The 21,035-nt window shown below is 39.8% G+C and overlaps 1 protein-coding gene across 2 annotated transcripts in view; it reads right to left on the reverse strand.

Annotated features, from left to right (window-relative positions):
• Positions 1–21,035, reverse strand: part of KIF16B (kinesin family member 16B) — a 134,125-nt gene that overhangs the window by 15,215 nt on the left and 97,875 nt on the right. For both annotated transcript variants that reach the window (XM_065739534.1, XM_065739533.1), the window contains one exon: positions 773–856. In XM_065739534.1, coding sequence (XP_065595606.1) covers positions 773–856 — 84 coding nt within the window. The remainder of the gene's footprint in view (positions 1–772; positions 857–21,035) is intronic.

Consider the following 21,035-nt stretch of genomic DNA (forward strand, 5'->3'; position numbering starts at 1 on the left):
CTTAATATTATTTCAGCTCTACAAAGAAAGTAATTCTTTATGACTTGCATGATCAAGTAATCCTCATGTGGCTACAAAATGCTTGGTTTCCTCCTCTTCCTCCCCCAAACCCCATCCACTCCCAGGCTGCAACAAAGCATACATTACCACAGAAATATAAAGATCTAAAAGTTTTACAGGAGTCAAAAATGCACCATTAAAACAGCACTGCAGAACAAACCAGAAAAACAAACCCCCACACTCTATCAACCTTGTCCTGCATAAAATTAAGCTTTAAAGTGAATTCAAAGAAAAATGCACTCCAAACTGGGTTATAAAATAAAGCTCAGAGATGCCTATATATTGCTTTCCTTCTGTCAAGAGCTATTCGGTTATAGAAACTACGATAAAATAGTAAATCTTCAGATAACAAGCTGCATTTAAAGTAGCAAGTTCTGTTTTGGCTTTTTTTCACTCTCGTCTTGCATAGAGACCATCTGTCTACAGCAAACACTTACCTCATCCACAACCTTTCCCCCCTAAACAAACATACCTCCCGTGAACATCTCTGAAGAGATGGCCTTTTTTTTTCCAGACTAGGATTTTTTAAAGGTGTGCGTCATTACTTCACAATCTACTGCTGCCATCTCCTGTGTTAAATGAAGCAGCAAGTAACTTCATGCTTACAGGTAGGCTATTTAACTGTGACCATATGGGAACAGTTTCTGTTGGTCAAGCAGACAGTGCTTCGAGCTTACCCTATTTCAAAAGGCTGTGAGAAAGATGCCATTACCTCTAAGTGACTCCGTCGCTCTGCAATCACTCGCTCATCCTTGTTTCTGAAGAGTTTCTTCGGAGGGAATTCTAAAGTAGCAAGCTAGAAGATATTAAAGGATGAATAGGCATTATAAATGACAAGCTACAATGAGAAAATTCTCTTTAAACTACAAAGCATCTGGAAAGAAGAAAAAGCCAAATAGTCATGAGCTACAGTATATGCTGTTAGCAGATATCCTATTACACATTTCTACTGACGTTACGATCTGGTCTGTAGTGCTGCTAGAACAACAACTTATTTGTTCATACAAGAGTGACAGAAAGCACATTTAGGAATTATATGTTACATTTATAATTTTTTTTTTTGCAGCTGCCGCAGCAAATTGAATCTAGTGTTATAAAATCTAAGAAGTAAGATAGATCTCTTCAGGAATGCTGCATCTTTTATTAGATTGCACTCAGTCTCTTAAAAACTGTGGTCTCCCACTGCATTGCCATTTAACCTGTTCATCTTCCTGCATCTAAAATCTCATCATGATGTTGTGCTCTGGAATTTAGTAATGCTGTGTTGCCAGCTGACTCCTGAGGTAACCCCATCGAGCCTTAAACTATGACAGTTTCTTTCACAACAGGGACAGGGAAAGAGCATGCACATCCATGGCTGTATCAATGACAAGAGGCACTTCCAGAGCTGCAACTCAACTGTAGTTGAAACACATTCAAATGTATGCCCATAAAGGCAAGTGGTAACTTTAGTTTAGTGAAGACAGTCCACATTAACATGTAAAATTCTATTTATCACATTAAACATGGAAACAAGGAAGGAACAGAACACCTGAAAGTGACTGTTCAGATCTGCCCTTCTAGGAGTTTCAATATAGAGCTGCTCAAAGCTATGTTTTTTCATTACTTTTTCATCCTGTAGTAACTGTAGCAAGCCACACTAGTAAAAGACAGACCAAGACAACGGCATTCCTTTCTTGTACATTAGCAAACATAACGTTTCAACAAATTCCAGACAGCTATTACTGAAAACCACACTCCCAACTCAAGAGCTGGTAGCAAGTACCAATAAATTTTGCCTGCTAAACCATGATGGGTCAGGCTACTTGGGGTGACTACAGAGAACTGGCCAAGATCTGCAGGCAGAAAATTAGAAATGCTAAAGCCCAGCTTGAACTTAGACTGGCTACTGCTGTAAAGGAGAACAGGAAACCCTTTTACAAATATATTAACAGCAGGAGAAAAACTAAGGAAAATTTCCCTCCTTTACTCAACGAGGCAGGGAATGTAACCACAGATGATAAGGAAAAGGCTGAGGTTCTCAATGCCTTCTTCACATCTGTCTTCAATAGACAGAACAGTTGTCCACATGGTACTTGCCCTGACCTGGAAGTCCGGGACGGGGCACATAATGCATCCCCTGTGATCCAAGCAGAGACAGTCAGGGATCTTCTCCTCCATCTGACCTGCCACAAGTCCATGGGGCCAGATGGGATCCACCCAAGGGTGCTGAGGGAGCTGGCAGAGGTGATTGCTGAGCCACTTTCTGCCATCTATCAGAATTCCTGGTTATCTGGAGAGGTCCCACAAGATTGGAGGCTTGCCGATGTGATTCCCATCTACAAGAAAGGCCGTAAGGAAGACCCGGGGAACTACAGGCCTGTCAGCCTGACCTCGGTATCAGGGAAAGTTATGGAACAAATGATCTTGAGGGAAATCACACGACACGTGCATGGCAATAAAGGGATCAGACCCAGCCAGCACGGGTTCACCAGGGGCAGGTCATGCTTGTCCAACCTCATCTCCTTCTATGACTGGGTGACCAGACAGGTAGATGAGGGAAAGGCTGTTGATGTAGTCTACCTGGACTTCAGCAAGGCCTTTGACATGGTCTCCCACAGTATTCTCCTAAGGAAACTGGCAGCCCGTGGTGTGGACAGGTTCACTCTTCTCTGGGTGGAGAACTGGCTGGAGGGCCGTGCCCAGAGGGTAGTGGTTAATGGAGTTAAGTCCAGCTGGCGTCCTGTTACGAGTGGTGTCCCCCAAGGGTCATTTTTGGTGCCCATCTTGTTTAATATCTTTATTGATGACCTAGATGAGGGAATTGAGTGTACCCTCAGTAAGTTTGCAGATGACACCAAGTTGGGAGGATGCGTCAAACTGCCTGAGGGTAGGGAGGCCCTTCAGAGGGATTTGGATAGGCTGAACAGCTGGGCTGAGCTCAATGGGATGAGGTTCAATAAGACCAAGTGCCGGGTCCTGCACTTTGGCCACAATAACCCCATGCAATGCTATAGGCTTGGGGCAGAATGGCTTGAAGAATGTAGAGAGGAAAAGGACCTGCGGGTGTTGGTTGATGCTCGGCTCAACATGAGCCAGCAGTGTGCCCAGGTGGCCAAGAAGGCCAACAGCATCCTGGCCTGTATTAGAAATAGTGTAGCCAGCAGGAGCAGGGAGGTGATCATCCCCCTGTACTCAGCTCTGGTACGGCCGCACCTCGAGTACTGTGTTCAGTTTTGGGCCCCTCACTACAAGAAGGACATTGAGGCCCTGGAGCGTGTTCAGAGAAGGGCAACAAAACTGGTGAGGGGTCTGGAGCACAAGTCTTATGAGGAGCGGCTGAGGGAGCTGGGATTGTTTAGTCTGGAGAAGAGGAGGCTCACAGGAGACCTTACTGCACTCTACCACTTCCTGAAGGGGGGTTGTGGTGAGGAGGGGGTGGGCCTCTTCTCCCTGATAAATAATGACAGGACGAGGGGGAATGGCCACAAGTTGCGCCGGGGAAGATTTAGATTAGACCTGAGGAAACATTTTTTTTCTGAAAGAGTGGTCAGGCACTGGAATGGCCTGCCTAGGGAGGTGGTTGAGGCACCATCCCTAGCGCTGTTCAAGAAGCGTTTAGATGAGGTGCTAAAGGATTTGATTTAGTAGTTGGGTAGCGATAGTGATAGGAGAATGGTTGGACTAGATGATCTTGTAGGTCCTTTCCAACCTTATGAACTTATGAACTTATGGGAATGATGTACAAGAATGTCACTCCTCTCCATGCAGTTTGTGTTTGCATTTTAAGGCAGTTCAAAATGGTTTCTTTCTAGCTCTCACTGCAGACAGAAATATGCAACCTCACATCACTATCACTAGAGTTGTTTTGCAGGCAGGACCCAAGGGTAAAAAATGCCTCTTGCATGAATTCCCTGGGCTATATGATAATATTGAAATAACAAACAAGATGCATCATTTTCTAGTACATTGGCATATATACGACTGTAGAGAATATATCTGCTTCCTAGGAGCTGTAGTACACTGAATTAAATGAGGAACCTCATTATTAACATTGAATGTAGCTATTCTTAAAATATAGAGGAATTCTGCAGCACAAATAATTTATTCCTACTCCCTGGTTGAACTCTGACTTGAATAATTTTAAAGAAATGTCTTCAAATGAGTGGTGTCAACTAATATGGAGCATCTGAGGAGGCAGAAGAGATGTCTGTTTTACATCAGATTTGTCAACTGGACCCAATTATATTCCTCAAGTTTCTCGAACCATGTGTGCCTGCTTCTTCATGCTGGCAGGAGAAGCAGCACATGGTCAAATAGCATTCTGTAATTACGTCCGTGGGACTTATTTTCACTGCATTACTCTCACCTTAACCTACACTGAAATGTAAGTGCTAATATTTTCAAGTGCTTCCCAATCCCACCCCTGCAGAAATTATATTTTATTAAATTGTACTGAATCATGAAAATGCTAGAGACAAGCAAGACAAAACAGCTACCACTGCAATCCCTGCCTGACCCTAGCGAGGCTGTTTTATAATTTATTTACTAATAAATACTTGATTTATAGAATTTTAAAATAGTGTCTGTTAAGTAGAGGACAATTTACCCAAATGAAAAACAACAACAACACTACTGCTACCACATCCTCAGACAAACCCTATAGAGTTAAAGCAAAGTATTACACCTTAAACCAAGAATGATTATTGAGGTTTGATTTTAACAGGTTGTGGGAGACTCATTCAACAAAGCAGTGGGATGAGCAGTGGACTTTAAGGTGTTTTCAAACGTTGCTAACTTTCTGGATACACCGTGGGAGGAAAAAAAAAAAGTTAGTTGTACTTTCTAATAACAGCAAACCTTGATAAACTCATGCTAACCAAAGCAGCTGATAACATAGTTTCAATATTTCATAGTTCCCACATCTTTGGGACGTGCAAAGCTCTGGAACCAAAACAACAGAAGTTTGTTATTGTAGTTCTTTTGCATATTTAATATGCAAAAGAAGCATTCCCGCCAACCTCTCTCTTAAGCACTGCAAGTTTCAACATGGACCTAAAAGAATATGGTGTCCAGAAAATGGCTGGACAACACCTGGACTTGAATATCTCTGGCTTGGAGAAAGATATTTAAGAAAAACCTACATCCAGACCAGAATGCCACTGTGCCAAACTATATTAATATATGTATACTTGTTTCTTATGTTTGCAATACGCATCTTTACAGAGCGTATGTATACATACATCTACATACCTGGAAAGACCTTGCATTCTGCAGAGGATATGTTGCAAAAAGACCTAATTATCTACAGCAGTCACCATCTCTACGGGGCTGGATGCAGAAAGTGCACAGCCCTGGGTCTTCTGGAATAACTTTGTGTCCCCATTTTGCCAGTGTCTCTCTCAAGGGTCCTCTGGCTCCTCTGCACCAAATGTTTGGCAGGTGTCCATCACACAAACAAAGAAGGCATTTCTGTAACACAACAGATGACCTCCCAAGCACACAGCAGCAAAACCTCCAGCCAAAGACTTCACTGTCATTTCAGCAACCTTGGAAGCCCTAAACTATTCCCATATCTCCTACTCCACTTCAAGCCAAATATCCCAAGATACAAAAGCAAATGTGTTATGCAAATGTAATACACTGCAAACTTAGTTTTCCTTGTTCGACATTAGAGCAGAAGCACTGTCAGACTACAGAGTCAAATACACATCAAAACAAAAAAGAGACATCCAAAACTCTCCAGGCTCCAGTTTCAGGCTGTCCAAATGCTTAAACAGAGATCATAACACCAGTTCCCACCCTGTCCACAGTCTGAAAATTACCTTTGCAACATGAGAACCAGAACTATTTATGTGACAACATGAATTATTTAGTCCTTTATGTGATTGTGTGATTTCATTGCTAGAGGAAGCTGATCCACTGTAGTATATTTATATAAAAATAAAATATTAATATATTTATCTGGGGTAAATATATATTTAAATACATACACACCATTCCTCTCTGCAACTGATTTACAAATGTAGTGCTTCGTTATGGAGGAAAAACACTTTGCTGTTCCAGAAATAAGAAGAGTGAGTATAAAAATGCTATCATCTTGTCATAATTTCTGTTTATTAAAAAAAAAAAAAAAAAAAAAGCAGCAGTGTCACTGTTAGTGGTGTTATAACACTTTACGAAACTGTGCAGCAGCTTCAGATGAAATTACGATTGCTACAGGTTAATACACACAGCACAGGACATGACTGAACCACATTTGTTCTTATCTCTTAAATACGTAAGATATTTGTAGGTGTAGGTTTTGCACAGAGATGTTTGCCTCAGCTCAAGCACTAAAAAAGAATTTCTCACTCTCCAGCTTCAGGAGTATAAATTATTCTTTTAGAATTAAATGACTGCGTACCCTCTGGCTCAATTGTACTCTGAAAGGGTCACACCTTGACTAAGAGATGAAGGGTTTGCAGTAATATAAAGTATAACAGGAGGATACCACAGATAGCAAGGTACATTATTCTGCTTTCCTGAAATTTCTAAAGCATGCTCCTCCTCCTCTTCTATTCCCCTCCCCCCCTCCTGCAGCAGTGGCAATGAAAGTGTTTGGCAGTCAAGCTTCTTTTTGCTTTGGACGTTTTGTCATTTTCTAGGGCTGCTGATGAGGTGATGTGCTTTCTGTCATGGGAAATTAACAAGCATATTCCCCAGCTTGACAGGAACAGTGAGCTAGAATGATTTCATGGGAAGCTTCTGCATGTAGTGCACAAGATTTCTAATTTTTATTTTGGCTGCAGTATCATTTCCCTACCACACTTAACTATGGCACCACGATAAAGAAAAATCCATCACATAGAAAGTAGTGTGCACATGCATATGTACACGTACCGTGGGCAAAACCAGGACTGCCCTTAGATCAAAAGTACAGAAAAAGATAATCTTTTCAAACAGATCAGCGTAACCTGAAGACTGCTTATCAGCACTCCTAATGTCTTTTTAGACACTGAACTTTTTACAGTTAATGATGTTTATCCTATCTAGCAATCGTTGCTAGGTAGTAGCAGGCTCGGGGAGAGGCAGACAGTCATTTGCAATTTATTCCCTAATTTCTTTATAATAAATCAAGGCTGTGTTTTATTTCTGGTCTCATATTACTTGGGGGTACATTACTTGCCTGTGTTTCAGCAACCTCATCTGTAAGAAATGATACGATGGAATATTTGTGAGATTAATATGATCAACTTTAGATAGTACCAGATTCAATCCTCTAGTGAAAGGAGCTCCAGACCAACCAAGTATTATCCTAGCAAACTGTAAACAGCTTATAGGATTCCTATATTTCTATCCCATTTCAACCACAAGATTGCTTTTAGCTAGCTTATCGGCAGGCACATAATACTGGAAACAGTAGCTGTAGAACAGCAAGTGCCCTTTCTTTATCTTACAACTCCTTGACCTTCAAATTCACCTAATTCTGGCAAAACTTACACAAAAGCATACTCTTTTAGTAAAACCATGAATCTTCATAGCCTTCAACTACTGACCCACAGAAAGAGATGCAAATCTGGGGACTGGCCTTTTGGAAACCAAGAGTATAACCTAGGCCCCGACACCTCAACAGATGTTGTCTGGGACAGGGAGCACCCTCATCTCATGCTTTATCATAGGATACAAGACTAGGTATTTGAAAGGTATCCTCTAATTTCTGTATTCAGCTGGGACACTCTTTACTGATGCTAATGAAGTTTTCTAGGGACCCGACAGATATAATTCAGTTTAGGGCTTTTACAGTGGAACATAACACAATAATATAAAGTCTTGCAAAGTACACTGCAGATGATATTTCAGTATGGACTGGACCAAAGTAAAATACCACATAATGCAGTCATGTAGGCTTGTCACTTCTGATGCATGAAATTGTTCAAAGTGTTATGCTGCCTAAACATAAAAAAAAGAAAAAGTGCCATTTTCCTACATCAAGCAAAAATCTACAACATTTGAAATATCTCATTATTTCTGGTGGGTAAAATCTATGTTTTAGTGCCTACAATATGGTAAAAGATTTTTTTTAAGAAGAAAAACAGGACAGACACTGATGGAGGCTGAGTCATATTTAATCTTTCATCCCAAATTCTCTTTGTACTTCAGTGTTTTGATATATTTAAATGGGGGGGAAAGGGGAAAAAAGAAAATTAGGGAAATGCTAACTATTAAATTAAAAAGTCAGTCTTCTTTAACTTCCATGTTACTTTCACAACCCTGAATTTTCTCATTTTTCAAAGGACATGTCTGACTTTTGATCCTTTGTACCAGAATTCTCTGTCACAGATGAGAAAAATCAAAGGGAAGAATGTGGCATGGTTTTGCAGCTGGTGTGGTGACTGCACCTGACTTGATTTTGCAGCGAGTAATGAAAGAAAAAACTGTCCTAGTTTCGCTTTTTGAAGTTTAAACAAAATAACCCAGGCCTCAACTTCTCAGGATGTACTAAGACTTCCACAACCTAAAGAAATGGTGTTCTTAACTAGGAACTTGCACTAAATATTTAGGGATTTGACAATAAAGTTGTTGTTTAAAAAAAAATAACAAAAGCCTAGCTTCCCCAGTTTTATACTGATTTTGTCTGAAATAGAACAGTTATTCTATACAATTTCATAAAAGAGCCTAAAACAAAGGGAGAGCTAACATTTAACAAACAGATTAAAGGTTACTTCATAAATTCTGCAAAAAAAAGGAAATAAAATTCTAGTGTGGATCAAATCTAAGTCATCTGAACATGCACTGTCTACTAAAAAAAGAAACAAAAAATAAAATAAGAGCCACACATTCAGATGATGTAGCTTATAGTATTTGAAGTTGAAATATTTTCCCTTGGATGAGAAAGTAAAATTCTAAACTTACAACTTGTTCAGAAACAAAAATAACAATGCAGCTTGAAATCATGTAAATCCTACAGTGTATCACTGATGCAAATACCATAGGTAAGTGGTGCCCTCAGAGGATAGGAAGATTAAAGACAGGCCTTTCCACTGTCAGCAGGGCATACCCTTGGGATTATTTTCTGGATATTCAGTTTGTTACTTATATTTCTTCTCCATTTCTAATTTTCTCTGTTCTTTTCAGATCTCTCTCCATGTGTCATTCTCCACTTTGCAGCACATCTTCATTTTATTACTGTCTTTTTCACTGTGCTATACCTCACTCTTTTTCTTACTCCACTGTTCCTTTGCAACATCCAATTTTCTGTTCCCAAAACTTCTTCTCTGCTACCCACCAGAAGGGATGAGAGTTGTGAACACCACAGAGGCAGGATATCTGAGCAACCATGGGCCAGCCACAGCTTTGAGGCTGCCCCAAGTCAGCCTTCTGACAAAGCAAACTCCCCAGCAAAGACTGAGCATCTTTCAAACAGTAATGAAAGCCCAAAGAAACCAAGTGTAACAGACCTCCTAAACAAACAAACAAACAAACAAACAAAAAACCCTCAAGTGACCATGGAACAGAACTGGGAAAAGGTTTTACACAACTATCCTCCTTTGAAATGTTTCTGAGTCCCAAAGAGCTGCTCTCGGCTCATCTGTGCTGTCTCTGAGCTCCTCTGTTGGAGCTGCAGGCTTCCAGCTTTCTGTCCTCACCTATCCTTGCTGCTACAGCCTGCAGTTTCTGGATCTCATTCCACCATGCACAGAGGAATGAACATCTCCCTCCTCCTTTGAGGAAATTCACCCTGAAATAACTCCCTCCCGAAACACACGATGGGCTGTGTTGCAGAGCAGTGCACTGCAGTTTCTATTTTCCTGTCCTTCCCTTACATAATTTGTGTTCCAACAGTTTCCCATCCTTTTACAGCACATCCTGTTTTGCCCACGTGCATGAGAACACTGCCTTCTCTCTGCCCTCCATCCCTTCTGCTCTGTGCCAAAGATCTACTGGCCCACATAACTGGCTTGACCTCTGCATCTCTGTCTGGCTAGAACAAGACTCCTAGTTGCTTCCATCACTTGCTTTTTATCTGTCCTCCTGGGAAACCAGGTCTACTTTTTCTCTTCATAAAATGCCTCATCAAGGCCAAAGGAAGGAAGCCCTGCTAGGGTTAACTTGCTGACAAGCAATCCCACATCTGATTTTCCCTGCTGCGCTCAAACTGACAATAATTCTTTGCCTTTTTCCTATCTGTTTCTCCAGAACATCACCAGTATAAAAGTGGGTAGCTCCTCTACCTCATTCCCTTGCAATACTGCCATCTTCTCTACATCCACCAATATATGAGCGTCCCCACGGGATGTACAAATTCCCACAACTCTGGCACCTCTAACTTTGGGTAACTTTCTAGGCAATTTACACTCTTTGAAGTTCTAAGATCTTCCTGGCATCTTTTCCAGTTGCTATCCTCAAAGACAGTCTTCTCCAAAGAACATTTCAGCTTCATCTGTCACTGAAGAGGGATAAGTATACACTCACACAAAAAAAAAATCATGTCCCTGTGAACGTCCCTGTAATCTCCATCTGACAATGCAAAATTGACAAGAAGGACTAGACACCAGAAGTTCCTTCTTTCACATTTTGCTAACTGGAGTTCAACGTCTTCAAATCATATCCGGCTGCCTATCAAACTATCATCTGCAATTATCAAAACTGTTAGAAGAGTTTTCATATCCAAATTCCTGCTTTAAACAAACCGGGTTGACCTAAATTCAATATGCTTTTTTGGAACTACTGTGAGATGTGGAGGCCACTGTTCATTACATTACTTTAACTCCATTTAGTCTGCCACCTGCTATTGAGAAAATCAAATTAAGTGCAGCCAATGAAGTTACCTGGAATTACAGGGCTGTTTTTACTTTCCTTAGAGCAATTTTTAGACTAGTAAGAATAATAAGACACCAAAATAGAGCCATAAACAATACAGAATATAATATTTGACAAATTACTTCATCGTTCTGTTCATTATAAGCAGTACAAGCATATAAATATAAGCATATAAATACAGAACGCCTATAAAATCATAAAGACGAGTGATAGCATATATATCAAAGTTCATGCAAACCTTTCACAGTTATAAAACTGCAGTTTCCTCAAATTTTAATCTCTTAAGAAAACTGGAAAGCAATAGAGCCAGGGCATCTTTATAAATACAAACCACTACATGCATAGCTGAGAATTATTAACCAATGAAAGAGGGACAAAAATTGGCCCAGATGGCAAAGAAAATACACTAAGTTCTCTACACGGGCTGTAGGAAGGCAGAATAAGAGGGTGCAGAGATGGAATATACCAACCTAAAGGATGTAGTTATCTCACACGCAAAGTCAAATTAAAAACAATTAAATATGCTTCTTGGTTAAAATTGGAAAACGTCTCATAGATTATAAAGTTAAACATACAAAGAATGTAACACGTTCTTACAACCTTGATTTTGCTCCCTTGTTTATCTATTCCTTGCTCCAAGATAGAAACCTTTTGGGGTAAATTACTGTTGCCATGTGGCTGGCCATACTCTAACACAATGGTACACACTGACCTAGAGAGTCCATGGGCAGGTTTAAAACATACTCTCATTTGTTTTTTGCCTCTGATCTTGTAAACTAAACATTTGTATGTGTGTTTCAGGTCACAGTGCCCGTTTTATTTCTTTAAAGAAATAGCAACAACTGCTGGGTTTGCAAGGTCATGTCTTCCAAGCTCAGTGCATCTGATCAATCTTCATAAACACACAGCACAAATCTCACTTCTCCAAAAGAAGAAAAAATGAATTTTATGGCACATTCTATGGGGTTTATTTATCTTTCAAAAATAATATGGGATTTGATTCACTGTCCTCCCACTGGGATTTCTAGGAAGTTTACAGCAGTGTCTTGGCACAGCAGACATCACCTCTGCAGTGGCTGCGTACAGCCTTGCCCACCACCCTGCACCACGTTCTGCTGCCATTGTGTTGGCTCTTACTACACTTGGGTTGCACACAGAAGTCCCGGTGCCATTTAGCTCATGCAAGAGAAGTCGCTGAAGCAGCTTTAACAGCTCTTCCAGAAATGATTTGTTTGGTGCACACAAGCTCATCTCGGTGACATCTGGCAGCGTTTATGAAACATCCCCATCTCATGTGACCAGCTGATGCCATAAATTTCAGTCGTCCTTGCCTTTGAGAAATGCTAATAATGAAAACTCATCGAAGAGCAGCAATAATTTCTACTGCCGACTAGATGGATGCCTTCCTGACTACTCAAAATTAATGGCAGATCTCAGGGTCTTAAAGAACAGCTGCCACAGAGAAATATATCTGCAAACAAATACGTAGTATGCCTCTAAGTTTGATTTGTTATAGGTATAAAGCAGCAACTTTCTCAACAAACGGGACTGATTACAAGGAGAAGTTAGCTAGCCTTTTGTGTCATTTAAAATGATAAAAAACACAGAGTCACCTAAGTACGCAACTGGGAAGTTTAAAAGGAACTACTGACTCCCCCTCCAACAGTAAGAGTGCTTTATAGCCACATAGATTACACATACATATTCACTTATGTCTAGTCTTATAGATACTATAAAACTAGCTGCTCTATCACAGAATTAAAAATTCGCTGCAAGCCTCGTGCAAATTATGAATTTTCCCTCACTATCAATGTTGTCACTAGGTATAGCTTAAAATGACAAACTAACATAACTAAATGCAATCAACCTAACAGATACATTTTTAGGAGTTTGTTTGGTGAAGCGTTTTGAAAAGCAGCTATGGGGACCAAAAGGAACACTGCTGCCATGAGATTCAGGAGCATTACCCTCCAGAGATCTTCATGTCATGGAGTTGGGTGAGAATGTCTATTTGTTTCCAAGTTAATGACAATTTATTCATCACACACTTGAAAATAAATGCTTAGAAAGCAAAATCCTTATATTCTATATATGCAAAAGCTCAAAGACACGCTTGACTAAATACCACAGAACTGAAGTGAACATTATTTGTGGGGGCTGGAAAAAAGGGATATGTTTAACCCTTGCATCCATTTGGGTCTGTGATACCCAATTACTGTCTGTAAGCTGATTTCTAGGGGAGTATAACAATTCCATCCCCAACAAGCACCACATAACTGAGGGAGTGCTTATGAGGCTGCCCCACCTACCTGCAACCCAAGGGAATGGGGGCAAGCTACGTGACCACAGGGATTTTTTCTGTTTATTTACAGTCTTACAATGAGTTGCAGCATGTAAGAGCCTTTAAGTGCAATCAGAACGAAAATTATGCTTATCCAAAAATGGAAATGAAACCCTGAAATACAGTACTTTGCAATTACTTTAATAATTCTGAAATAGTTAAAAACTGGGACAATCTTAAGGGCGTTGTTACAGACCCTGATTAAAAAAAAATTTTTTTTAAAGGGACTTAGAATATAAAGTGCAGTGATTAAAATACTGCAAAATATTTTATGCTGTATTTCTTTCCAGTAAAATACATTAGACCACAACACAGGGTATGAAGATGAAGTTTGAAATAAATTCTAAGTATTTCATCTAAAATGTAAAGCACGCATTCAAACAACCTCAGCTCTGCACTGCCAGCAGCATTGTACAACAAAAGTCAATAAAGTATCATCAGCATCCAATAGTTAGAACTAAGTATGGTAAAAATAATGGATTCAGTCGAGAAGAAACTGGCCAGAACCTTAGCTTTGGTTATTTTTATCACTCAAAGCTTCATAACCATTTATAGATAATTATAAATTAACTGAATGTTTTAACTCTGCCTCTCAAAGCCCTGCAGCCATGGAAAGTTGTGCTTTTTCATCTCACTGGCACCTGCATTACAGACATGCCATCACAGATTTTGCCTCTTAAAGGAGATTCCGTAGCTTGTCCTCCACATTTCTGTCTGGTTCTGAAATACACCCCACAGTAAACCAGATTGCATCTTCTACATTTAGTTTTCTACTTCTTGACATTTTCAATTTTGTATCGCTAGCTCAGTATTTTTTTTGAGAGTCACTGCTTTTTTAGGTATATTTTCATATTAAACCACAAGAGATTGCATTCTATTGATTTTTGTCATGCAGAGATGTCTAATAAATTCTACTGCTTGGATTTTCTTGTTTTGGGCTCTGTAGTGGGATAGAAAATTTTCCTGTAAGATGGAGCCTACTGAATGCTCTGTGTTGCAGACACGGATGGTAAAAAGATCAGAATTTTTTTATTACTATTATTATTTACTTACTTTACAGCAGTAAAGAAATTGCCCCAAGACCCTTAAAGGAAGATCCTATTGTGAACACACAACCAATGTTGCTCATTTAGAAACAAAGTGCATTACTGGTTCTAGAAATATGTTTTCTTCCTTGCTTCTACAGCCAACCCATTTTTAATTAAGAAACAGAACATTATTTTCACCACAGCACGCCTGAAACCTCATTACCAGAACAAGATAAACAAATATTTATAACAGACCCTTAGGTAAAAAGTGCCTCTTAATGGCTAGCATTGTTGTAATATTCACGTAGTGTTTTGTGGCTACGTAGTTGGTTTTTTTTTTTGGTTGGTTGGTTTTAAAAAGAAGAAATTCACCCTTTAACCTTTCTAGCGAAAACATCATATATTAAGCAGGGGGATATTCACAACACATCATCACAGCTATAGTTAGTGTCCCCTGATACTTCATTAGCCATTGATCCACCCTGGCAGGGGCCTGGACCTGGTCTGTTTGCTCACCTTGCCCAGTGATCACTGATCCTGCTTCTGCAGCACTGGACTGTGCCCCAACACTGAGCTCCCTGCTACCCATGGTGCAGACCCCTCCAGCTCCTGGGATGCCCTCCCTCGTGGATAAGCCCTGACCTTGCTGCTCCCCAGCACGTGTGTAGATACTCCAGTGCAGGAGTTCAGGGCAGAGTACTTGAAGTAGATGCTCTCAAGGACCATATGAAGGCTTTTCTTTCTCTGTAGGAAAGGCAAATGGGGTCCACGGAAATAAGGAACCATGCTTCATTCTGATCTTTACATATCATAAGCATAAATGACAAGTGATACTTCAGCATAAAATATACCTCTACTTCAACTCTTTAAGAGCTGTTGGATAAACTGTAAGCCATATTTATATTGGAACATACAACACCTATTGTCAAATACAGAGGGGAAAAGAGTTTTCAAGAGCTTTTCCTTCCTTCAGACTACTCCAGTACTATGCGAATGGCACTTCCATCAGTTAAGTCATCCATATCTCAATCCCATTTAGACAATAAGTCATTTGTTTGCTTAATACATCAAAATCCAAATAAACATCTAAATTCTCTAAGTAAGCAGTAGAACTTGCAATTTGCTTTGACGTGTTCCCAGAGGCTTCAGAGAAACACACCAAGGAGAATCTTGTAACATTCTGCTGAAAACCAGTGACAATGAATCATAGAATTCTTAGAGTTGGAGAGGACCTCTGAAGACCATCTCATCCAACTCCCCTGCAATGCACTGGGCAAGTAGAGCAGACTGCCCAGGGTCACCTTTGATCCAGCCTCACCTTTGATCCAGCCTCACATTTGAAGTCTCCAGGGAAGGGGCACTAAATACATCACAGGGCAACCAGTTCCAGTGCCTCACCACGCTTGCTGTAAACGTTTTTCCTTATATCTGACCTAAATCTCCTCTCTTTGAGCTTTAAGCCACTTCCCCTATCACCACAGATCCTGCTAAAGAGCCTGCCCTCTGCTTTCCTGTAGCTCCCCCTTAGATACTGAGCCTCAGGAAAAACTTGGTAACATGCTCCTGATCTGAGAGTGATTTAAATGTACTGTAATAGCTGCAAATCTGCAGCTGTGTCAGTAATATCATCTATATGTGTAAGGGAAAAAATGCTACTGGCTGTATATTTGGAACCAGACAGTTTTTGCTACTGTCTACACTATTGGTTCAAAAGTAACTTGGATATTTTCATAAAAACCCGAGTTACAGTTGGGTCATCGTATCCTAAATCAACAGAAACCAAAGTGATTCTTCTTGAAAAACTACTTAATCTAGTGACCTAGCCCTGCTACACTGTGAGAACGTCGTTCCTCACAAAACTATTAGAAGATAGTGAGCCTGTCAGTAACAGCTACCGATTAATGGAGCAAGAGTCTTAAAAGTCTTCTGAAGCAAGACAATTATTGCTAAAAAAATAAGAAAGGAGCAGCAAAAACTCGTCTTCCCTTCTGCTTTTCACTAAGGACGAAGAAAAAAGAAAGACAGGGTTGCAGCTGAAGGCATTCCTAATGCCTACAGATACTCACGAGCAGCTAAGAAATGACCGAACTTCAGTGAGCAAATAAGACCCAAATTAAACTGTCTCAGAATCGTTCTTCTCAGAGGCATTCCTCTCTCACAGACAGCTATTATCCATCTGAAACTATTTTATTGATTAGAAAAAAGAGAACATTTTGATATCATGCAAATTCACTAGATAACTAGGCAGAACGTTGAAAATCAGATTATAAAATAATCAAAGCAATCATGCTGTCAAATGCTTTGTGAATTATGAACTTATCCCTTTCAAGGGCTTCTTTTTTAATGTATGCTGAGTTAACCTTATAGATTTGGCATGGCACAATCAGTTAAGACCCGGCATTCTATTTCTGCCTGTAGGTTAACTGTCTTGTACCGAATTTATTTGGAGATCTATAAAACCAATGGTATTTTCCTACAGAATTGTTGGAAACTGAAAAGTTCCATTAGTTGCTGAGGAGGGACAAAAAAGCAGGTCTCATCACTGAGCATAGCATAGCAGGGAGGGAGAAGGGGGAAAAGATGGGCAGAAATTGTATGTCTTGCAAAACTGCAACTATCAAACAAAAAAACTTGGCTGCAAAATTGTAGCATACAAAACAATAATCCCAAATTAATCCCAAAGCTAGGTTTTCACAAGGCTATTAGATGTTCACATTCAGTTTTGTGGCAAGAAATTCAGACTGAATTCATTTTCACACTAGAAACTGAATAACCATGTACTGTGCTGGAACCAAACGTGCCCGTGGTTTTGCTATGCTGCTGATGCTCACATCCTGGATAGCAAGTATGAATCCAGAGACACCACATGGAATAAATGCACCCCCCCTTATCTTATAAATATCACCCCCCCTGAACTACATGATGCAGTTATCAGGGATAATTTTTGCAGTTCGTTACAGGAAAAGACTCTCATGTTCATATGCATTTATAGACAGTTGTACTGAGCAAAGTGCTGAAAGCTCTTTTAAAAACAGCAGTAGCAAAAAGTTTCATGCAGTAGAAGGAAAGGCCAGTTTAAGCACTTTGGGATCTACTGCTCACACTACCTCTGGAGCTCATAGCAAACTAAGGCTGACACAGCACTATGCATATAAATCCACAGGCTTTCACAGTTCTCTGAACATAACATAATTAGGAATGAGAGCTGGAAAAGTGTATATGACAAAATATGCTTCCTGTGTTTGTACTTCCTGGCTGTTACTGGTGACAAGAACAGAGACGTTAAAATCTATAATTATCAATACCATAATTACTGTAATTTGCACTGAATAAAGGTGAAGGCTATAATCACATGCTTGTATAATAGAATCGTAAGGTTTACACACATTTAAAGGTTCTGAAGATTACTACTCTATTTTTCCTTCAATATTTATGGAAAGATACACTAAGACTAGCAAAGTGTCCAGCAAGAGAGCAAGAATTAAGCCTGCCTTTATGATCTGCACTTCAAAAACTATTTCTATGCCCTTTTCTGTATGCTTATGATCCTACTAGATGTATTACTCTAATACACATCTAATACACATCATGGCATTCACTGTTCACGAGTCTGCACACAAAAATCTCACAATTTTTAGACTGTTTTTTCATGTTTGGTGGTTGTCCTAAGATTTACAGGGGAGGTCTGGTTCTCTATTACATTTTTCTACTGTATAAAACAAAACTACAGTACATATTCCAGAATTTTTAAAACTAATATCAAGTTTGATAGCATCCTTCCAGCTGAGTCAAGAACCACCAGTAAGTTCATTTCTTCCGTGGGTCAGTCTGTCAAATGCAAAATAAAACTTGAAATATTGTTATATAATACTCTCTCTAAGGGACACAAAATTCCTAGAAGCTAAAAGAACTTGAATTAAGAATCCCCATACAGACAAAATCAGACTTTCTAAAATAATAAAATAACACAGCAAGACCTGTTACCATCATGATCGTTGCTATTTGCTACTCCTTGCTATCTCTATTCCATGTAACCTTTGATTTTAATTGCTATTTGGTTAGGACTTTCTCAACATCAATCTCAGCAACCACTGAACCTTTGAAAGGATTGGGACTTCAGACACTGAAGGTTTCAGAACAAACTCATTTTCAATACTGTCTTAGAAGTTTTCAGTTACTTACAGCTTCAGTGCTTTACGCTTCCTATGACTGTGTTATGGTTTTATGATTTCTGTTGTATTATTGATATTCCACATCATAACATCATGTGGTGTATTGGGAGTTAAAGAGTTAATGCTCCAGTTCTGCGGATTGTTGATAGTTCTGGGTGTACATGTTTCAGAAGAGAAGAAGAACTACATTCCCCAGAGGTCTTTGCGATGCTTTGCATTTTTACATATTTCCACCCAGAGGGAAAGATAAAAACTCTCCGCAGTCACGGGACTCTCTCTTCCCTTCGGGATCGAGCTCAGCAGTGGGTGTTTGTTGCAGCCATCCGCCTTCAGCATTAGCGTTAAGGCCTTCGGTTTATCGGACACTCTCTCTTGCTCATTTTATTTGATTCATTAGCCTCAATTCCAATTATATTATATTATATTGTGTTATTTTCCTTTCTGATATCTTATTTAGTAAATTAGCTTTCCTCCTCAGATCGTTGCCACTGTTTTGTTCTTAGGCCCATCTCCCTTCTCCCTTTTCCCTTTCCCCATTCCCCTTCCCCTTCCCCGGGGTGTGGGCCCGTGGGTCCCCTGCCTCAATTGACACGGTACCGGGTCAAACTGTCCCGCAAACTGGTGACAGAATGAACACTAAGAATATTCAAATGTGCAGAATTATGCATTCAATGTACGTGCATTATCTAAATCTTATCTATTAATTAAATATGCAGTTATAGACACCAGTAAAAGACAAATCCAACGGTAAAACCAGCAGAGCTTCTGACAGACCAGTTCTGGCACAACAAGCTTTTGTCTTCTGTCGCCAAAGCAGCTCCTGCACTCCAGGAGCTCACCAGTTACATGGCAACTGGCTCCGCAGCCCTGTAAACCAAACACCTCAAAGTTATTGCTTCCCCATCCTTTTCCCCCTCAAAGTAATCCCAGGAGATTAACACAAGCTCTACATTTAATGAAATGCTGCAGCTGCACAGTTACAAGTCAGAAAGTTGAAGCAGTCAGAAAGCTTCACTCCCAGCTGAGAAACTGCAGCTGCCCTAAGTGCTCTGCACAAGGAATGCTGACTTACTGCTCCCTCTTTGCTTAATTTATCTAGCTGCTTTTTTTCTTATGAGGGAGATTTAAAGAAAAATAATTACACACATACTCAGAAGTTGGCTGACTGTCCTTAAAACTATCTGAAGAAGAACACAAAATAATGAACAACAACAACAAAAAACAACACCAATCATGTCTTGAAAGTTAGGAAGAAGTTGTATTTATCTGTCAATGACCCTGGAAATAACCTCTCTCCAAAGCCAGAAATGCTCTCCTAAGCCAACAGCTTCACCTCATATTCATTCCCTCACCACTAAACGTGCTGGCATTTTGTCCTGAGGACTTCTTCTGCTTATTACTTATCAGGAGCAACAGATGTAGAGGCCATTCAAAAAAGAAAATGTAGATCCCTTCCTTCCCTGGCTGCCACCCAGAAGAGGAGGATGGAGGCAAAAGGAAAGGACCATGAGATCAATTCCTGATAGCTGTGTCAACAATTCACACCTCTTCTCATTACTGCACAGCAGTATTAATCCTAGATAATAAGTGGGACAAGAGAAGAGCTTCCAAAGCTCTTCAGAAGGGATTAGAACACTGATGTCTTATATTTTAACAGCATTAATTTACATAAAGTTGGGTGGCTGCAGGAAGTACGGTTGGTTGAAACAGGAAGTGAACTCACTGAGATACGAAACAGACTGGATGGGGCTCTGAGCTCAGATGGAGCTGTGGGTGGCCCTGTTCAGTGCAGGGGGTTTGACCGGGTGGCCTTCAAATGCTCCTTCCAATGCAAATCATTCTACTTTGAATTTTCAAAAATCTGAAATACTTTAAATATTTTAAAAATAAGCTTATACAAAATAATTGGAATTCATTATATTCAAAAACATTCACATGCTATTTCTGACATGCTTGAGAAATATTTTCTGCTTTTTGAGTTTCGTGCAATTCTTATACAAAGCAAGAAAGCAGGAACCTTGAGTTCACTCTGAAAGAACTACACTCTGTCAAACAGACTGCTGATTAACAGGGTATTGCCTTCAGATGTAAAATGAGGTAGTATGACTCCCATTGACACTACCAATAAGAGCCTTTACTCCAGAAATCTAGACTAAAAAATGAAAACAGAAAGACAGCATTTTTTCCTATCAATTATAATTGCTATAAAATACTATCTTTACTGTCCAACACTTAAGTACCTGAGAAACCCTATCATCCAAGCAAACACTCCCAACCTCTGCAACATGCAGCAATCCTAACTACCAAGATGCATGGTACTAGATGTGTAACTGCAATATGTCTCATACTCATTTCCCTAGTGGGAATAGCACATGGGATAGAGGCAGAACACATGGCAACTCTGGATTGAAGGCTCAAGCTTATGTAAAACATTTCTTTCCACTTCAGATATGGATATTATGCATCCTTTTGGTCCCATAGTGTGATATAAACCAGACCAGTGGAAGGGGAAGCTGGCTCAATTATGAGGCCTGAAATTCTGCAAAACTAATAACCACTCTTGTGCTTTAGACAGGGAAATACATAAATATTACTTTATATACTTTATAGACCATCATATATCATATACAAATACACAAATTACTAGATCAT

This window comes from Cyrtonyx montezumae, unplaced genomic scaffold, assembly GCF_038088225.1.
Source record: "Cyrtonyx montezumae isolate F1298 unplaced genomic scaffold, pur_monq_1.0 scaffold_24, whole genome shotgun sequence".
NCBI lineage: Eukaryota > Metazoa > Chordata > Aves > Galliformes > Odontophoridae > Cyrtonyx > Cyrtonyx montezumae.